At 45.2% G+C, this 15,874-nt stretch overlaps 2 protein-coding genes across 2 annotated transcripts in view; one reads left to right on the top strand and one right to left on the bottom strand.

Annotated features, from left to right (window-relative positions):
• T265_03095 (hypothetical protein) overlaps positions 1-15,874 on the top strand; it is a gene marked incomplete at both ends in the record, with an annotated part of 123,412 nt that overhangs the window by 98,524 nt on the left and 9,014 nt on the right. Inside the window, 12 exons of the mRNA XM_009167500.1 lie at positions 384-1,910; positions 2,559-2,676; positions 3,387-3,568; positions 4,925-5,275; positions 9,505-9,837; positions 9,985-10,066; positions 10,197-10,568; positions 11,025-11,166; positions 12,241-13,093; positions 13,815-13,940; positions 14,262-14,489; positions 14,673-14,999. Of these exons, the coding sequence (XP_009165764.1) occupies positions 384-1,910; positions 2,559-2,676; positions 3,387-3,568; positions 4,925-5,275; positions 9,505-9,837; positions 9,985-10,066; positions 10,197-10,568; positions 11,025-11,166; positions 12,241-13,093; positions 13,815-13,940; positions 14,262-14,489; positions 14,673-14,999 (4,641 nt within the window). The remainder of the gene's footprint in view (positions 1-383; positions 1,911-2,558; positions 2,677-3,386; positions 3,569-4,924; positions 5,276-9,504; positions 9,838-9,984; positions 10,067-10,196; positions 10,569-11,024; positions 11,167-12,240; positions 13,094-13,814; positions 13,941-14,261; positions 14,490-14,672; positions 15,000-15,874) is intronic.
• T265_03094 (hypothetical protein) overlaps positions 12,321-15,874 on the bottom strand; it is a gene marked incomplete at both ends in the record, with an annotated part of 29,391 nt that continues 25,837 nt past the window's right edge. The window contains one exon of the mRNA XM_009167499.1: positions 12,321-12,498. Coding sequence (XP_009165763.1) covers positions 12,321-12,498 — 178 coding nt within the window. The remainder of the gene's footprint in view (positions 12,499-15,874) is intronic.

The following is a 15,874-nucleotide window of genomic DNA, read 5'->3' as shown; positions in this document are numbered from 1 at the left end:
CGGTGCAATCGTTTCTGTGCCAAACTTGTGTCGTTGGAAAGTGTTTTTTCCATATTTTGCCATAAATTGTCCTCGAGAGTGAAATCGCTCCTTGGTGAAAAATTTTAGGCTTTCTAAAGAGATGGTGGTCAAATCCCCAGAGTTAAGGACTCTCATGGGAAACTGGTAGAGGATTTTTAGATTCTTCTGGGATTAGCTTGTTTACAAAAAGTCTCCCCCGGATGGTATTACCTCTCTGTGCTGGTACAGATGCTATGGACTAGTGTTAGTCAAGCTCTTTTTTGTTGCTGTATCGCACGCGACCCTTCATGCGTATCAGTATTTCCTCGACAGGTACTTTACACAATTCGGTGACAAGGAGTTACTTTCTCTTTCTCTTCCAGTATCCACGATACGCCTAACCGGTGAACTGTTGGTTGAACCAGTCACTCGCTACACCAAGACTCCATCAGTTTCCTTGACTTGGGTTCCCAGCAAAGAGCCTCTCAGTGGATACGTTGTTGATCTCTATGATCTCGATCTACCTACTGGGTGGCAGACAGTGGCGCGTATCCCAGCCACAGATTTACAGGCCCCGTTCTCTGGAGTGACTGTCGGTGATCTAATTCCGGGACATTCCTATCGATTCCGGGTGCTACCCTATAGAGACGATATTTACGGGAAACCTATTCAAACTATGCGGCTGTACACCGTCCCAGAATCTCGTCACGAAGCACAGGAGGATCTCACATTTGATCGAATTCAACTTCCCGCACCACAGGGTCCTCTGCGTGTTGATAGACTGTCCTCCGATATCTGTCGCCTGAGCTGGAGGGCACCCCGTTTACCATTAAGCATCGAGCCAACCCGGCGTGAGAGGCTGGAAAGTCAATTTGAATATGTTATTGAGCAACGCTTACCTCATAGGCGTATGTGGTATGAAGTAGGTCGAACTAGGGAGCTGCACTACCTCACCCCGTTAGACACAACCAGTCAGTTCCGAATCCGAACAATATTTTCGGAAGTCTCGGAGCATGAAGCAAAACACACATTCGCCTTGTCTTACGATAGCCTCAAGTCAGATTGGGTCACTGTCAGGGAGGGTGTGGAGGATGTATATTACCGGACTGCCAAAAGGAGGCGTTCTGCGGACACTGAATTCGACCTTGGAAATTTCGTTCCTGATAGACTCATTGCGAAACATATTGGGCGAACGTCAGTTCTCCTGGAATGGACGGCTAATGAATTGAAAGTGCCGACTTACGGCTATATGTTATTAGAGAAGAGACTCATTGATCAACACAGGTTGGGAATCTGGGAGCCCGTCGCTCGAATACCTTGGACTCCAGGAACCACAAGTTATGAAGTCCTCGGATTGAGATCAGGTTCATCTTATGAATTTCGTCTTCTTGGAGTGGATGAACAGACTGGAGCGAGAAGTACCAAGGTGGCTTATCTACCGTCTGCAATCACTACGGGTGGTTTCGCAGAGACGTCTGAAGCAGCTCTCGTCACCTGGTTGACCGCTCCAAGGCGCCTCCGGGCTCATGTGAGGTCCGACAATGCTGAAGAGGGCATACAACTTACTTGGTTGCCACCAGAGCTTTCTGATCAGGCATTAACGCGAGTTCGATACAAACTAGAGGCTAGAGAGGTCGATTCGTCCGGCTCTTTGATTACCGACTGGTTGGTTGTAAGTAAGGATATTGCTCGAACTGAGTACTACGTCTCCCGGGCTAAAGTGGATGAGATGAGTTCGAAAGCAGTTGCTCTGGAATCCCGCGATCTTTTGCCAGGTAAAAAGCGGCGACCAGTCAGCTCCATGGATTTAGAGAGACGTCAATGGCAATTTCGGGTGACGGCCAGTTGCGATAAGGCAGAAAGTGTTCCAGCAGTGATCCAGGAACCAATCGCAATCGTACCACCAAAGCGTAAGTAGCTCCCACGTCTCATCTTGAGTTCTGAACTTCTTCCAATTTATTGTTAGAAAATAATTTCCTAAAGATCGTTTAGAGGATATTACTTACTTGATTGAGTCCCAGCCCCTATAGCGCTTCTTAACATTGTACAAACGGAATCCTTTTTGAAGAATCCACCGTTCTTCATAATAGCCCACAAAGTTTAGGATGGAACCAAGTCCATCTATTCTGTACCAGTATCGGTTATCGAATGGCTACCGCTATGTATTGGGTGTTTTATTTGGTGTTCATTTGATGCTGCCCCCGGCTATTGTGGATTTCGAGGCGCCGTCTATTTAGTCCCAGTTGTCACTGGAACCATCCCCATTACTTCACGTCAGATGTTAGTTCTCTTCGCATCAGTGGCCCTTTCGTCACGAAATTTATTGGAGTTTCAATCCTACCTTCTCTTACCCCTCCAGTGACGAAATTTCACGAGAATGACGGTTGTGGCTACATGTTACAGATTTCTTTGGGGGGGGGGGGAGTCTTTGTGGCAGGGGGATTCCCCNTGGCTACATGTTTCAGATTTCCTTGGGGGGGGGGGTAGTCTTTGTGGCAGGTCGATTCCACATTTTCACACTGACCTTCACTCAATAGCAGTCCTCGTTTCCTTTCCAGGACGTGTGCCAATACGCTTCCTTAATCTCAAGGAGGACAGAATAATCTACTCCGTTCTTGGTCAGCGCCTCGTCATTACTGTGGAAGTTGAAGGGGAGCCCACACCGTCGGTAGCTTGGTAAGTCATTCGAGAAAAAGGTATCACATTTCTGAAGCCATTCGGTTATGGCGAACGGTTTTACAAAGTTGGGTGCTTAGTTCATGATACGTGCACAATCATGCATAGGTTAGACAACCTCGGATATCAAGTGGTATTGTTGATTTCGGAAGTCTGAGGGAGTATTCACAAATGCGTCAGCAGATGTCTATTACAAGCCTCAACTATCCACGACCATGGAGTCAACAACATTGACGCAAGTTAGAAATAGTCGCGGGATCTGCGGAATTCACACCACTCGTTTGAACAGTTATCCACCTCCTGTCCTGGCGCAATCGTTCCGGTGAGTCCACACCACAAGGGGGGAAGTACTGAACTCGAGTTTTGCTCTTATTAGATGTCATAAGCAGTGCATGTCATCGGTTGTGTCGGGCTTTGAACTCCAGACAACTGATATGCGAGGCGAGTGTGTTACCACGACTTCACCAGCGAACGCTGGGCGTATATGAGTTATCATGTCCGCACATGCGACTGTGTTCACGCTTGAGCGAAGGGACTGGTTTACCTGATGCCTCGAACAAGGGTCCAGTTCTGTTTTTGTGAGTCTAGTTATGCTGCCCCTCCTCCCAGGATTTTCCAGTTAGGTAGCGCCACGGACACTCTAAACCTGCTAGACAGTTTTTGGTCAGATGTGCTTTCAATTTTAAATTGCCTTCTGCTCCCATCCATAGGTACCTGAATCACATCCGACTGGACGATCGGATTTCTTCGGATTATCGCGTTGGTCGAGTCGGAGCCGGAGTGTTCGAACTGACGATCGACAGGGTTCAAAGAAATCATGCAGGTTTACTGGAGTGCCGTGCATGGAACGCTTATGAAATGGTTTCAAACAAGTGGGAAATTGTGGTGGCAGGTGGGACTCCAATGTTCTAACTTCCGTTCGTGTCATTACTCTTACTGTGGTTACTGTCGGCTGTGTTTGCTTTTGCTGGCGGTTTGAAGCGAATTGCCGTAAAGATTAACATCATTTTTACTGTATTTGGTTATGCTGCAACTGTCGAATTACGCATTTATTTGGGGAACTCATAACGAACGAACAACTATTTTTCGTCTTTTGGTTCTTGTTGTGATCGGTATCATGAATGTAGAACTACTGTTGTGCGTCTGATTTCACGGAACTACAATGGGTCACGAGAGCACTGTCTGGTGGACAAACATCACCCGACCAAAACCTGAATGAACTAATCGATACAGCGCCCAGATCAATAATATGATGAAGCCGAAAAACGTGTGCACATCCACTGGCTTGGGTGAAAGCTCAGTGAACCGTTACGGCACTCTTGTTCATTCATTTTAGTGTAGCAACATCCACGAAAATCTTTGAAGCAATAACACTACACGGAAGTGTGCAGTTTCTTGCGTCCCAATTTCTGTTTCTGGCTACACACCCAGAAAACAGCGCTGTACTTACGGAAGTACCAACCGGAGTTCAGAGTAGAAGAGGACTCTACCGTGCTTGAAAGTGAGTAAGAACGCGCTAATGGTCAGGACCAATATGGTGATGCCACCAGCTACCAAATCTACCCGTACCATCATCCGTCTATAACTGAGAGGAAGAATAGTTTCACAAGATGAGTGAAATTCCCTTCTGAGGGGTCGTCACTCGAGGAGCCAGTCAATACGTGGCTACGTGATGTGGCTTCGTGATGAAGGATGAGTGGCGCTATGAGAGCTTATCACACTGCTAATCAGTCGTTCGTGGCCGGACACTTAAGTGTTCTAACTACTAACCAGGATGTGACAAGTTCGAAACTCATTGTAGTTTCATGAGACGCACACAGTTGGTTATTTCCAAAAAAAGACGGAACAGCTGTACAATGGTTCTCAGCTTTCCGATACAGTTTGGCTTCATCCTCAAGCCCTACTGGAAAATATGATGGTGTGTTGAATTAAATTTGGCAATGCATTTGCAAAATGGTTTCAACTTAATGATTCAGATTACCGACAGAACTTCAGATACGAACAAGTAGTGTTATTTAAACCATTTTGAGTTACCGGATTTGGGTTTCGTGCTGAGTAAGTTTCCCTTATGAGGACTCAGTAGCCGCGAGTCACAAGCAACTGGTGAGTACATGATCTCCACATCCACCTTTCGGATGTTGTGTTAATTGATTGGCGTAATTTTTACTACCAACGTGGCGTTTGTAAACTGAAGTCACGACCGTCCCTATCGTTCACACAGTCGTCCATATTCATTGCTTTCTCACAGCCGTACCACGCTTCAGTCGTTTCGACTGGTCGTTGGACGTGCGCGAGTTCGAGGTAAAACATGGCGATAGTTGGGAGCTACGCATCCCATTAGAAGACTGGGACTGTACTCAGGGTCATGAATGGATAACTAAAGTTTGGTTGGAGCGACTGACTCGCATACCTGCACTTGCCGACACCGGGAAGTTCCCCGAGTCACTGGAATCTCGGGTTCGACTTCGAATCATCGAAGGACTTCGCTGGGTCGAACTTTTGGTCGATTCGATCAGCCTTACTGATGCAGGTGTCTACAGATTATGGATTCAAAACCAAGCTGGTCGCGACTACCTCGATTTCCGACTTCGTGTAGCTGGTATGTTTGCATGCAACCCTTCTGTTCGGTGTGCACAATGCATTGGGTGCTATGCATGTAAGTTACACTTGGCATGCCAACTGGACTCCTTTAACCAAAACCCCATGTATCTGTGATGAACATAGTAGAAAACACCAGAGCGGTCAGTTCGACTACAGGCTTTCTTTTAATCCTTTCTTAAAAAACATTATGGGGCCTGCATGTTTTATAACCCCATTTGATTGAGTTCAGTGTGCAGTTGAGTAAGCATACAGTCCCACTTTGACTCAATTGACGTTTTTACAGGAACAGGTATTTGCTTTACTTTAGAGACGATGAACACTCCCAGTGTATTGGTTGTTAGTTTTCAAAAACAACAGTGAAACAACTCATCAGGCGGACTCTGAAGGATCTAATGAAGTTTGTTTTAATCGGCACTTGGCACCAGTAGGTGCATATAGGTGCGTATAGGTAGCCTGCTACCTAGAATCGAATCTTTATCTAAATGAGTCCTCAGATATTGGCTTGTCCTTGAATATGAACCTGGCTGCCCAGTTGCACGAATCCGGCTGAAAGGTCACCAGTCCGTCGTTGCAGAACACTGATATGGTGAAACGGAGTTTATCGACTCAACAGATCTAGATTGTTTTACAGTCGTTCCTTAGTCGATTTGAATGACTGCACAAATCAACCCCGATTCGTCCCTTCCACTTGATGGACGCCCAACACTCAACGGCACAACTAAACCGGTCCAGCGGACGACACCATCACACACAGTTACTTTCATCTTAGAACTTTTATTTGACCGTGTTAAGGCCAGAAAAATATTGTCAATGAGGTTTTCTTCTTGCTGTATGCTTGAAGCATTCGGCTCGCGGCCCCGGTTCCCCAGCGATGTCTTGAGTATCCGGTTTTGTACTCTAGTGTAATGCATGTTCAACCTTTGGCAGGACTTCAGGCACTCAGAAATGCTGTCAGGCTCAACAATGGGTATTCTGTGACTACATTTAGTACATTTTATCAAATAAGTCTAGTCCGACAACCGTTAGTTTACAGGATACTGTCGATTGCTCCCTTTTCATGACAGTCGAGTGAAATCCTAACCTAATTTACCAGTCTTCAGGCACGCAATATATTAAGCTCAGGTCACAAGCACTCTAGGTGATTGCCACATGGATAGCTGGATTACGGAAGCCTCCAGCGTGGACCAGAAACGCTGAAACATAGTATACCACTTGATGCACACTTCCTTCCTAGTGTCGGTTGAGCCGACTGGCCCATTTGAGGTACAGATGGACATATCTAAGCTGTTGCACTGTTAGATCGGTTGTGAAACGCGCTCGCGGATTTCCAGAAAATCAGGAGACTGTGCAGTTATTAAGAATTGTACAAAAATTGTGACAATACGACATAGTAACCGAGGCCCATTTGTAACACAGTAGCATTCAAAAGCGTTGACGCTGGTAAATGCAAGCCACTGGGTCAAACTAAGATGGTTGCAAGGATCGTTCACTGTTTAGCCTGCTACAATCTTGAGCCATGTTCTTGATCTTGTGAAGCCAAATAGACTTAGTCAAAGACTAAATACAGGTACGTATGGAAAAACCTACCCATCGTTAGACTCCATCCAGTTTTCTCTATTCAGGTGAAAGAACTAATTGGATATCTATGAGCATGAGTCGATAGCCCGCCAGATCTTGATTGAGTGATTTGGCTTTTGTCTGTTTCCAAACAAGATTGCGGATTAGACCGCAGAGTTAGCTGGTCCCAGTTGTGGTAATTCCTACGACTAGAATTTTCGAACGGTGCGCAAACTCGAGACTTGCTGTGTTGCGAAAAGAACTAGCCTTATTTTGGTCACCACGGCACCGTTTTCTTCTATGCACTTTTGCGTCTGCACATCCAGATCAGTTGAAACTTGGTAAAGACAGCGTTTTTTAACCACCGTTCTACGGTCTTGGTAACATCAATGTTTTACTTGCTGTTGCGATTCTTCGTTGTACTGTGCATGTCACACTTCGTCAGTTTTCGTAATATTTTAGGAGCTTACGGATGAAATCTGCATTTGACATTGCATTTCTGCATGCCCCATCCTTATTTTTAGGCTACTCCACTGCAATTTATCACTAGACATCGTCATTCGGATACGCAGAGCTCTTCTTTTCATTTGACTTGAAGTGTTGGTATTATTATTACCTTCACTCATTTTTTTCCACTTTTTTACCCCTGTGAACGCCAAAATGGTTATAGGCAGATGGATTCCAGTAATCTCATACATACCTAATAGAGGTGTGGAGAACTGTGCTGCTTACTAGTTTACCGTTTGATCGAACACATGTGTAAACCTTCAGAAATATTAAACCGCAACCCAAGGGGTGGTGCTTATGACTGACTTGTTTGCATGCAGTTAGTTGACAAGATCTTTGAAGGATGCATTAAGCCGTTCTGGAGCTATTTTAGGACGTTCCAGATTGAATTCCAAAGTCTCAGTGTTCTGATAGCAATTTTATCGTAACGCGAGATGAAATTAAGATATCAAAACTTTGCGCACAAGATTGTACACCGTTTTGTACCATCCAAAATGCTCGCTTAGTTATCGGGACACACAGTGAACGCAGTGCACAGACACACGTGTACGTATGTTTTGTTTACATTTTAAAGCACTTGTCAAGCTGGTTGATGTATGTGTTAGTCTAACCAAAACATGAGCTGGATCGTTGTCACCCAGAGGTAATCCCACCCCTGATGTGGCACTCACTCATCTGAATACACCTGCTTGTGGTTCTCGTGATTTGATTCGCCTTGACCTCTATCATTATCCTAATCTCGTGGCTTCCGTGGTCAACCGTTCAGTGTACACACGATCTGGATGGAAAAAATCTCTGACTGCTTATCCTTGTGCTGCAGGATTGATCTCACCATAATAGTCAGCAGGCGACGTTTGGGATCTTTTCCGGATAAGCCCCGCCAAAAAATTAACCCTCGCCACCCAAAAAAGATTAGAAAAAGGAGGGAAATAAATTTGTACTTTTAATTTTTATTGAAGAGGATGAAATTGGCACTGAATACATGAACACTTCATTAGTTTCCCGATAGATCCCTCCGAAAATCCACTGCTGGGGAAGGACTCGCCCTGCGTGGTTTTTACGGCGAGATATTAGCATTTCATCTATCTCGACGTGTAGACCTGGGCTGACGATAACTGTTGGAGGCTGCAAAATCCACCAGTCGCAAACTTCGCGAAGAAAGTTCTTCCAGTCAACAGCGGTCGTGTGGCCAATAGATAATTCCTCTGAGCAGAATTTGATTTTTGGCAAATTTTTGGACCAGTAATAAATGAATAGAATTACTGTCCTAAAGTCCATCCTAGACCGCTGCAGCCAAGTTCCCTTTCGAAGACCGATTTCTTGCCCACACTGTCGGGCATTGCACCTCCACCTGTCAGTTGAAAGTGTTATTTGGTGGCTTTTGTTGCATAAACGTTGCTGATGGATCACTCCGTGGCTTTGCTGTCTCCTTGTCATGAACGAGAGTTGGAAGCGTCAGAAAGTTTAATTAAGGTTTTATGTCCGAACGGAGAAAATTTTTACACAAAATGAGCCTAGATACGGATAAGGAATTGTTTTCCTCAAAAATAGGTCTAGATTGTGTGCGTACATTAAACTGGAGCTGGCAAAAAGTGGTGGAGCTTAACTTTTCGCACATGCACTTTTTGCATTAGTGGCGGGGAAAAGATCCTAAGTTTGAAGCTGGATCTCAAGCCGTCCACCGTTGGTCAGTAGGCGCAAGTGGAGGCTTCATCAGTAACAGTCACACGACCATGTTGCACACAGGAGCGGCCTTTTGGGTAACACAACTCATTTCGGCCGGTAAAGTAAATGAGGCGTTAATTTAATTCCAGCCTGCTTGATCTAATTCATATATAACAAGTCGGCGACAGTCTTTCAGTTACCCATAGGTTATCATGCCCGCCCCTTATGTTTTCTTACCCGAAACGTGTGAGTGAACGAAAAATGGATGTAGCTGGAGTATTGTAAAGTCCGTGAAATAGTAACAACAATAACAGGTGACTTGTATGTCGGGCCAGAATGACAGGAACTCCTAGTCCATTAGCTTCGCGAAAGCCCTGACAGTTAGGTTTCGGCTAACACTGATACATCATCTAACCTACCGACGTTACTATTTGCTATGCAGCTGAATAACGATTGCTATTGACCCATAAAACTTCACTCTGTCCACAACTTTCTCAGATAAACCACATGTTCGTCCGAATAAACCCAGGGTGCTTCCTCACGGACCGGGTACCCTCGTCATTTACTGGGATATACCACTCCCTACCAGTCGTTTGGAGGCCGAAATTAAGTACACTGGCTACCGAGTTGAGTATCGTCGTGAACAACCAGGTGCATCATGGAACTTCCTCGGAAGTACACCGGCTGAGCAAACACAAATCCTGGTACGGAGCCCGTTAGAGCCAGAGGTGACCTATCGCTTCCGTGTCTGTCTCGAAAACTGGCATGGTTATGGTCCAGCCAGCGAACCATCCGATCCTGTTCAACTGCCGACGCATAGTATTACAGATGGTACGTCACTGATCAGTTTGAAGTATAGTAGAGATATTGATAAACTAAACCAACGGTGTCAAGTAAGACGGACTAGTGCTTGAGTTACTGTGGTTACTCCGTAAGTAGTCGCCTAAATTGACTCGAACAACTACGCCTGCATTTCAGTCTACGATGTCATGGACGAGGTGCTTCCATATGCCGATGGGTCCTTTGAATCCCGCTATACGATCATGGAGGAACTTGCTCGGTGAGTTTTGCAGGTTGCGTGAGATATCTTATGCTGGTCAGTCATTTGTTAGAATGCTATGCGACAACTTCGTACTGCAGAAAAATTCACTCTGATGTTACCTCAAAATATTGTTGTGCTTATATTACAGAACAAAACACGCCGGCCTGTATCGTCTTGTTGAAAAATCTACCGGCCGCTCCTACCTGGCCAAAATTGTGGACACTTCGAGAGGCTCCACAGAGAGGTTGCATACCAGTGCTCTTGGCTATCGATCGGAACAGGCACGACGAGATAGTTTGCCACCAAGACCAGTGAGTGCCATGGACACTGGTCGTCTGATGGATCGACGAGTGACCTCTCAACTGAGTTTGAGTAGAACCAGCTTAACAGATTCGGATGAATGGAGGCGACAACGAACCGAACAGGAACTAAAGCTGCTCACCAAAATACAGCATGGAGCACTTGCGAAGTTCCACGAGGCTTATCAAGATGCAAGACGAACCGTTGCGATTATGGAAGAGTGAGTGATTAGTGGTTAACTCACACTGTTTATGGCAGCTCTACTGTTCAGTGCTTATGTGCGTGCCACGAGTAGTTCAGTTAACAGGGTGATACATTAGCAACTGCGGAACCCAGGTCCGGTTCTTGGGCGTCAACCCATGTCCTGAAACTCTGTATCTAGTTCGCTTCAGGAATAAGAAACGTAAATAACACTTTTATTCAATTCATTGGTAACTGAATAGTTAACGAGAAAGATGGGCCAAAGCATGAACTTGAAGGAAACTGCTCACCGTGACCATTGCCGGACCTATCCAAACTGCCCTACCATTAGAGAGAAGGTGCTTTGTTTTGTGACAATACCTGATCCCGCAGTCTGTATTGGTTAAGATGCACAAAGCGGGTTAGTTTGTTTATTTCAGTGCACTCGCAAGGAGGTCCTTATACTTTACTCCACCTTACTTTTCTCAACATTTAGTGTAACTGCAGGTGGCACCTTATGGCACCAGTTGAGTCATCGGATCACAATGACGGAAACCAAGGCGGCCGAAATACTACGTCAACTTCTAGATCTGACAAACCAACTGCATCGTTCGGGATTCGTTCATCTCGGTTTGCAGGTTAGTATTTCTTATCTGTGTTTTCTGTCAGAAACCGGTGAGAACAAGTGGGAGACGACAGTAAAATGTTCTAGGTGGAGGGTATCACTCCGTTGGTCTGTCAGTTTAGCAGCTGTAGCACACAGCAGGATGTGCACTTCTTCAGATTGGTTGTACATGGCAGAGTTAACAACCAAACCTCACTGACCTATGTGACAATGGGGTCCATCGAAAAAAAAAACGGAGCTCAGGTTCGTTCGCAGAGTTAACAACCAAACCTCACTGACCTATGTGACAATGGGGTCCATCGAAAAAAAAACGGAGCTCATTTTGGTTCGTTCGGCATTTAAGCTACTCCAGGAGAGCTGTATGAACATGCAAGTTTTGTGGGCACATAAACATATGCAATGTTGATCTGATTGGAACACTCAGTGCATATGTAAAATCGATTGAAATCCGCTAACTGACGGCGTAAACGGGAGTGCCCCCCCCCCAAAAAAAAAGAGACGTGATTCTTCTATCCAAGAATAAACACAGTCCTTTTTGTTCACGTAAAGATTCCGAATGTTTTGCTCATTATGAATAAGTATGGCAAATCGTTCAGTCCCCGTATCGAACACCCTCTCTTCCTGTTGAAAAATCTCATTGGTTGGTGGTGCATGAACATCGGTCGTTGGGTGAATTGCACTTGGTGCACATAAATTCAAATGTCGCCTTATTCTGATTCTCGCCCTTCGCTGTATTTGATTTTTTTCATAGCCAGAGAATATCTTCTTTACGGATCGTACACGGAAAAGAGTTGCATTGGCAGGTCTTAGGCAAAACCAGCGCTCGGTGAAGANAAGAGCGTCCGGTTCGTTTGACATTCCGTTCCGCAGTGTATATGCCACCAGAGTTGAGCAGTGAAACCCCGCAACAACGACGTTTCGGTCCGGCCTCTGACCTCTGGTCACTTGGCCTGCTGTTGTATCAGATGTAAGTTATCACTAGCGTATATCTTATCAAGCATACCAATATACTATCAACATCTATGCAGGTAATGACTGAGTTCATCCAGAAAGTAACTATTTCAAAACATTCCTTTTTTGTAACCAGATTTACTATATTGCTTTCGACTTAAACAGGACAACTGGTGATACGGAAGGTCCCCCGGAACTAACACGCATGGAGCGACTTCAGTTGTCACCGAAAATGGTTAAATTCACAAAACGTCTGTTACATCCAGATCCATCCAAAAGACCGACAGCCGCCGAAGCCTTGCGAGACCCATGGTTAACTTCGATTACAACGCAAGCGGAACCCAGGCCATCAGTTACTTCATTAACTGGTCGACAGCGTTTATCTGGGGAGAGCCTGATTGACGAAGATTTATTAACGCATAATGTTGCCGAGAGCATCAGCAAACAAGCATACACACGTCTGTTGCGCTGGATTGATGCTAGTCATGCTGCAGAGCAGGATGAGAGAGAGGTGGAAGAGTTAATCTCTGTACGTCGTCGCCGTCATTCTCAACAGTACCTGAGAGAGATGGAAACAGAGGTTTTCGAATCTCGGAAAGATATAGTCGTTCACGCGCATGTTACCGCCAGAGGTCAAGCCCCGGAGATCCTCACTCCAATGGGAAGCGTCAGTGTGGAGGAGGGTGGGCCAGCAGTACTAAAGTGTGCAGTACATTTGCCTCGCCCACGTAAGTCCACAACTCCTTTGGATCGAATGTCAAACCTGAAAATATACTGGTACTTGAACGGCCGAGAGTTGAAGTTATCGGAACCAACGGTCAAACTGACCCAACCACAAAGGCAGCACTACATGTGTACTTTTGACCCGGACACTGGAGATGTCAGGCTACACATCGATGAGGTGACCACCTATGACGCTGGAACATACGAAGTTAGGGTCGTCGGTCAGTACGGTGAAGTATCCGATTCGGCCAACCTTCGTGTATATGGTAAGTTTATTTGTAACTACTATCCTATTGACTGAATTTCCGACAAGCAGCAAGCTCGCCTGCCCATCAGAACGGACAAACAGAGCGAAGTGTGTACATAATAGACTGATATTACTACAGATAAGCTATTGGTCGATCAAAGCAGTCTTTCTGGGTATTCGAAACATTACCTCCTTATCTAAACTGAGGTATACCTGTACTTTTGCGGTCTGCCCAAAATTTGATGGCAGAACTCTAGGACTCTAAAATAAGAACGAACGATTTACACCATGTCGCCTTGGCACCAGAACTTGAGAGTTTCACACATTCCCGTAATTTATGCACTCATTCAGATCCACAAACCTTTGTACTCCCGACTTAACTTGGAATTACCTGATACTTTCCGGGAAAACAATTACTGGTTGATTAAAGGACAACTTGAAACTTTACATCTCTGTATAACCGTTTCAGTCTCGATAAAGGCCACCAGATAGCCAAGAGTGCTATGTCATCACACGTTGAACCTAAAACCCGTATACACACAGGGAAAATAGCCATACGCTGAAATAGGCTATTTATCAGTCGTCATATAATTAAGTGGCGTCCAACCAGTCGGATGAATGAAACCCAAAGATTAGCTGGATATGCTGAACTCAGCGAAGTGTTTTTATCATGACTCATTCTTCTTTTTGGACCGCCACGGTTGGCACCTGGTTAGATTGCTATATTTCTCCTTTTACAGCAGCCCCACATAGACCATCAAGCCGAATAGAGCTTCAGGCCTCTGAAGAGTTGGGGGCGCGTATTCTCTTGCCTTTGGTGGACGTGTCAGCAGCTAGCGGGAACCGAATACAATTGAAGGCTAAGGGTGAGTTGAACTGATGTTTTTTGTATTTCTCTGCCCCGAACGACTGACATGATGGTAATATGTTGGCATAAAAGATTTTTAATGGTTCTTACCAGACTTCTGACAAAACAATCTGTCAGTAAAACAGCCGAATAAGGACCAGTTGTAATCTGTTTTCAAGAAGTGCAGAGTATAACAGGAACAAAAACATGGAGCAAATCGGTCCCCATTTTCAGTCACTCAGGAGAAGCATTTGGCTACTTTTTTCCCCAGAAGAACCTAGATACCTAATCTGGCTTCTTTTCATGCAATAATCCTGAAATGTTTCCATTCTTGTCCCAGTGGCTGGAATACCACTTCCGCGTTGCACCTGGCTACACAATGGTGTGCCTCTAGTTGCTTCAACCCGAAGACGATTTTATCAAGAAGAAACGGGTGGGCTCCACAGCTCAGAGCTTCAGTTGACTTTGGAATTGGTCAGTCTGAATACAGCTGACTCCGGTCTATACACATTGGTTGCGACGAACAAACACGGCTCTCAGTCATGTTCGGCCGTTGTTGATGTTCTGGGTAGGTCGGCCATTTATATGCTACTAATTTTTGAGTAACGTTTACTAAGCTTGAACTTCTCCGCACCTGAACCGATTCAGTGAATTTCAGTGGGCATTACTATGGTTTGAATGTTTCTTCAAACATTCACACAATCGTCCAAACAGGTCAACTATTCACATTTTTGTGCTCCAATTTTTGCAGGCACGCTAAACGAAGACTATGAGGCGCCTCATTTTCTTGTTGAACTCACGAGTACCACTGTGGTCGAAGGCAGCGCTGCTCGCTTCGAGGCCTGTGTTCGCGGTCAACCTGCACCGACAGTTCGATGGCTGAAAGACGGTAAACCGTTACTGACCGATGGAATCCGGCTGACTGTGTCACAGTCGTCTACCGAGCGATCAACCACAAACACCACAAGCCACACATTACTTGTAAGAGATGCCCTACTTCGAGATAGTGGGACTTACACATGCATCGCTACCAGTGCTGCCGGAACAGCTATCACGGAGGCAGCTCTGCATGTACGAGGTAAGACTAAGATAAATTTAAAGCAGTTACTCACATATCATTAGTTCAGTTTTCATTCCAAGTACATGGTCAGGTTACCCATTTTTGATTAGTCTAAGATTTAGCCGCGTGTTTTGGGACCCAGAAGCGTAGATACGAAGCTCGAATCGTCTCTGTTTTAAGTGATCATGTGGAATTTGAAGCAAGTACAAAAGGACGCCACTTGTTGTCCAGCAATTAGCTCGCTTCTGCCAAAACCATAACTGCTTTCGGATAACTGAACGACTTGGGAACAAGTGAATATGATCTCACGCTTAACTACAGCAGTTCAGTGATACTGAAACGGAATCGGTAAAATTGTTGACCTACAAACGCAGTAGATAAAATCATGTTCGGTAATCTTTTATGCTGTTGGGCTCTATGTTGAATTGTCTTTTTCGGACGCTAGGGCACTTGGGTGGGGACAGCATGGGACACTACTACATCCAGATAGTTGCTCTTTTCTCATGAAGGGCCTAAATGTTGCTAGACGCTTATGGTGAGAACCAGAAAAGCGCACGCACACGATAGCGTTCGTTCATGTTACAATTCATGATGAGAATGAAAGGGCAAAGGCGAGTCGAGACTGAGACTCCATTTGAAAAGAACCAACTCCAGGATGTAAAATATCTTGGGCGTGGTCACAGGTAAGTGATGTTACTTCCGACGAGTAATTGACAGAGCGGAACTTCAAAAAAAACCTTCAGTTAAAAGATTTTCTGTCCTGATGAGTTCCAGTGAGGATGAAATTAGAACATTCCGACTTTTCGTCAGTGGGAAGATTGTCTAGATAGGTTAGAGGGTGGGTAGACCAATGAACAGTAAAACCTCTCAATGAGAGACGTCTATTAGGGGAA

Source organism: Opisthorchis viverrini (genome assembly GCF_000715545.1).
Source record: "Opisthorchis viverrini unplaced genomic scaffold opera_v5_42, whole genome shotgun sequence".
In the NCBI taxonomy this organism is placed as follows: domain Eukaryota; kingdom Metazoa; phylum Platyhelminthes; class Trematoda; order Opisthorchiida; family Opisthorchiidae; genus Opisthorchis; species Opisthorchis viverrini.
The sequence above is the reverse complement of the archived record's forward strand: the minus strand, read 5'-3'. Positions and strand labels throughout refer to the sequence as shown.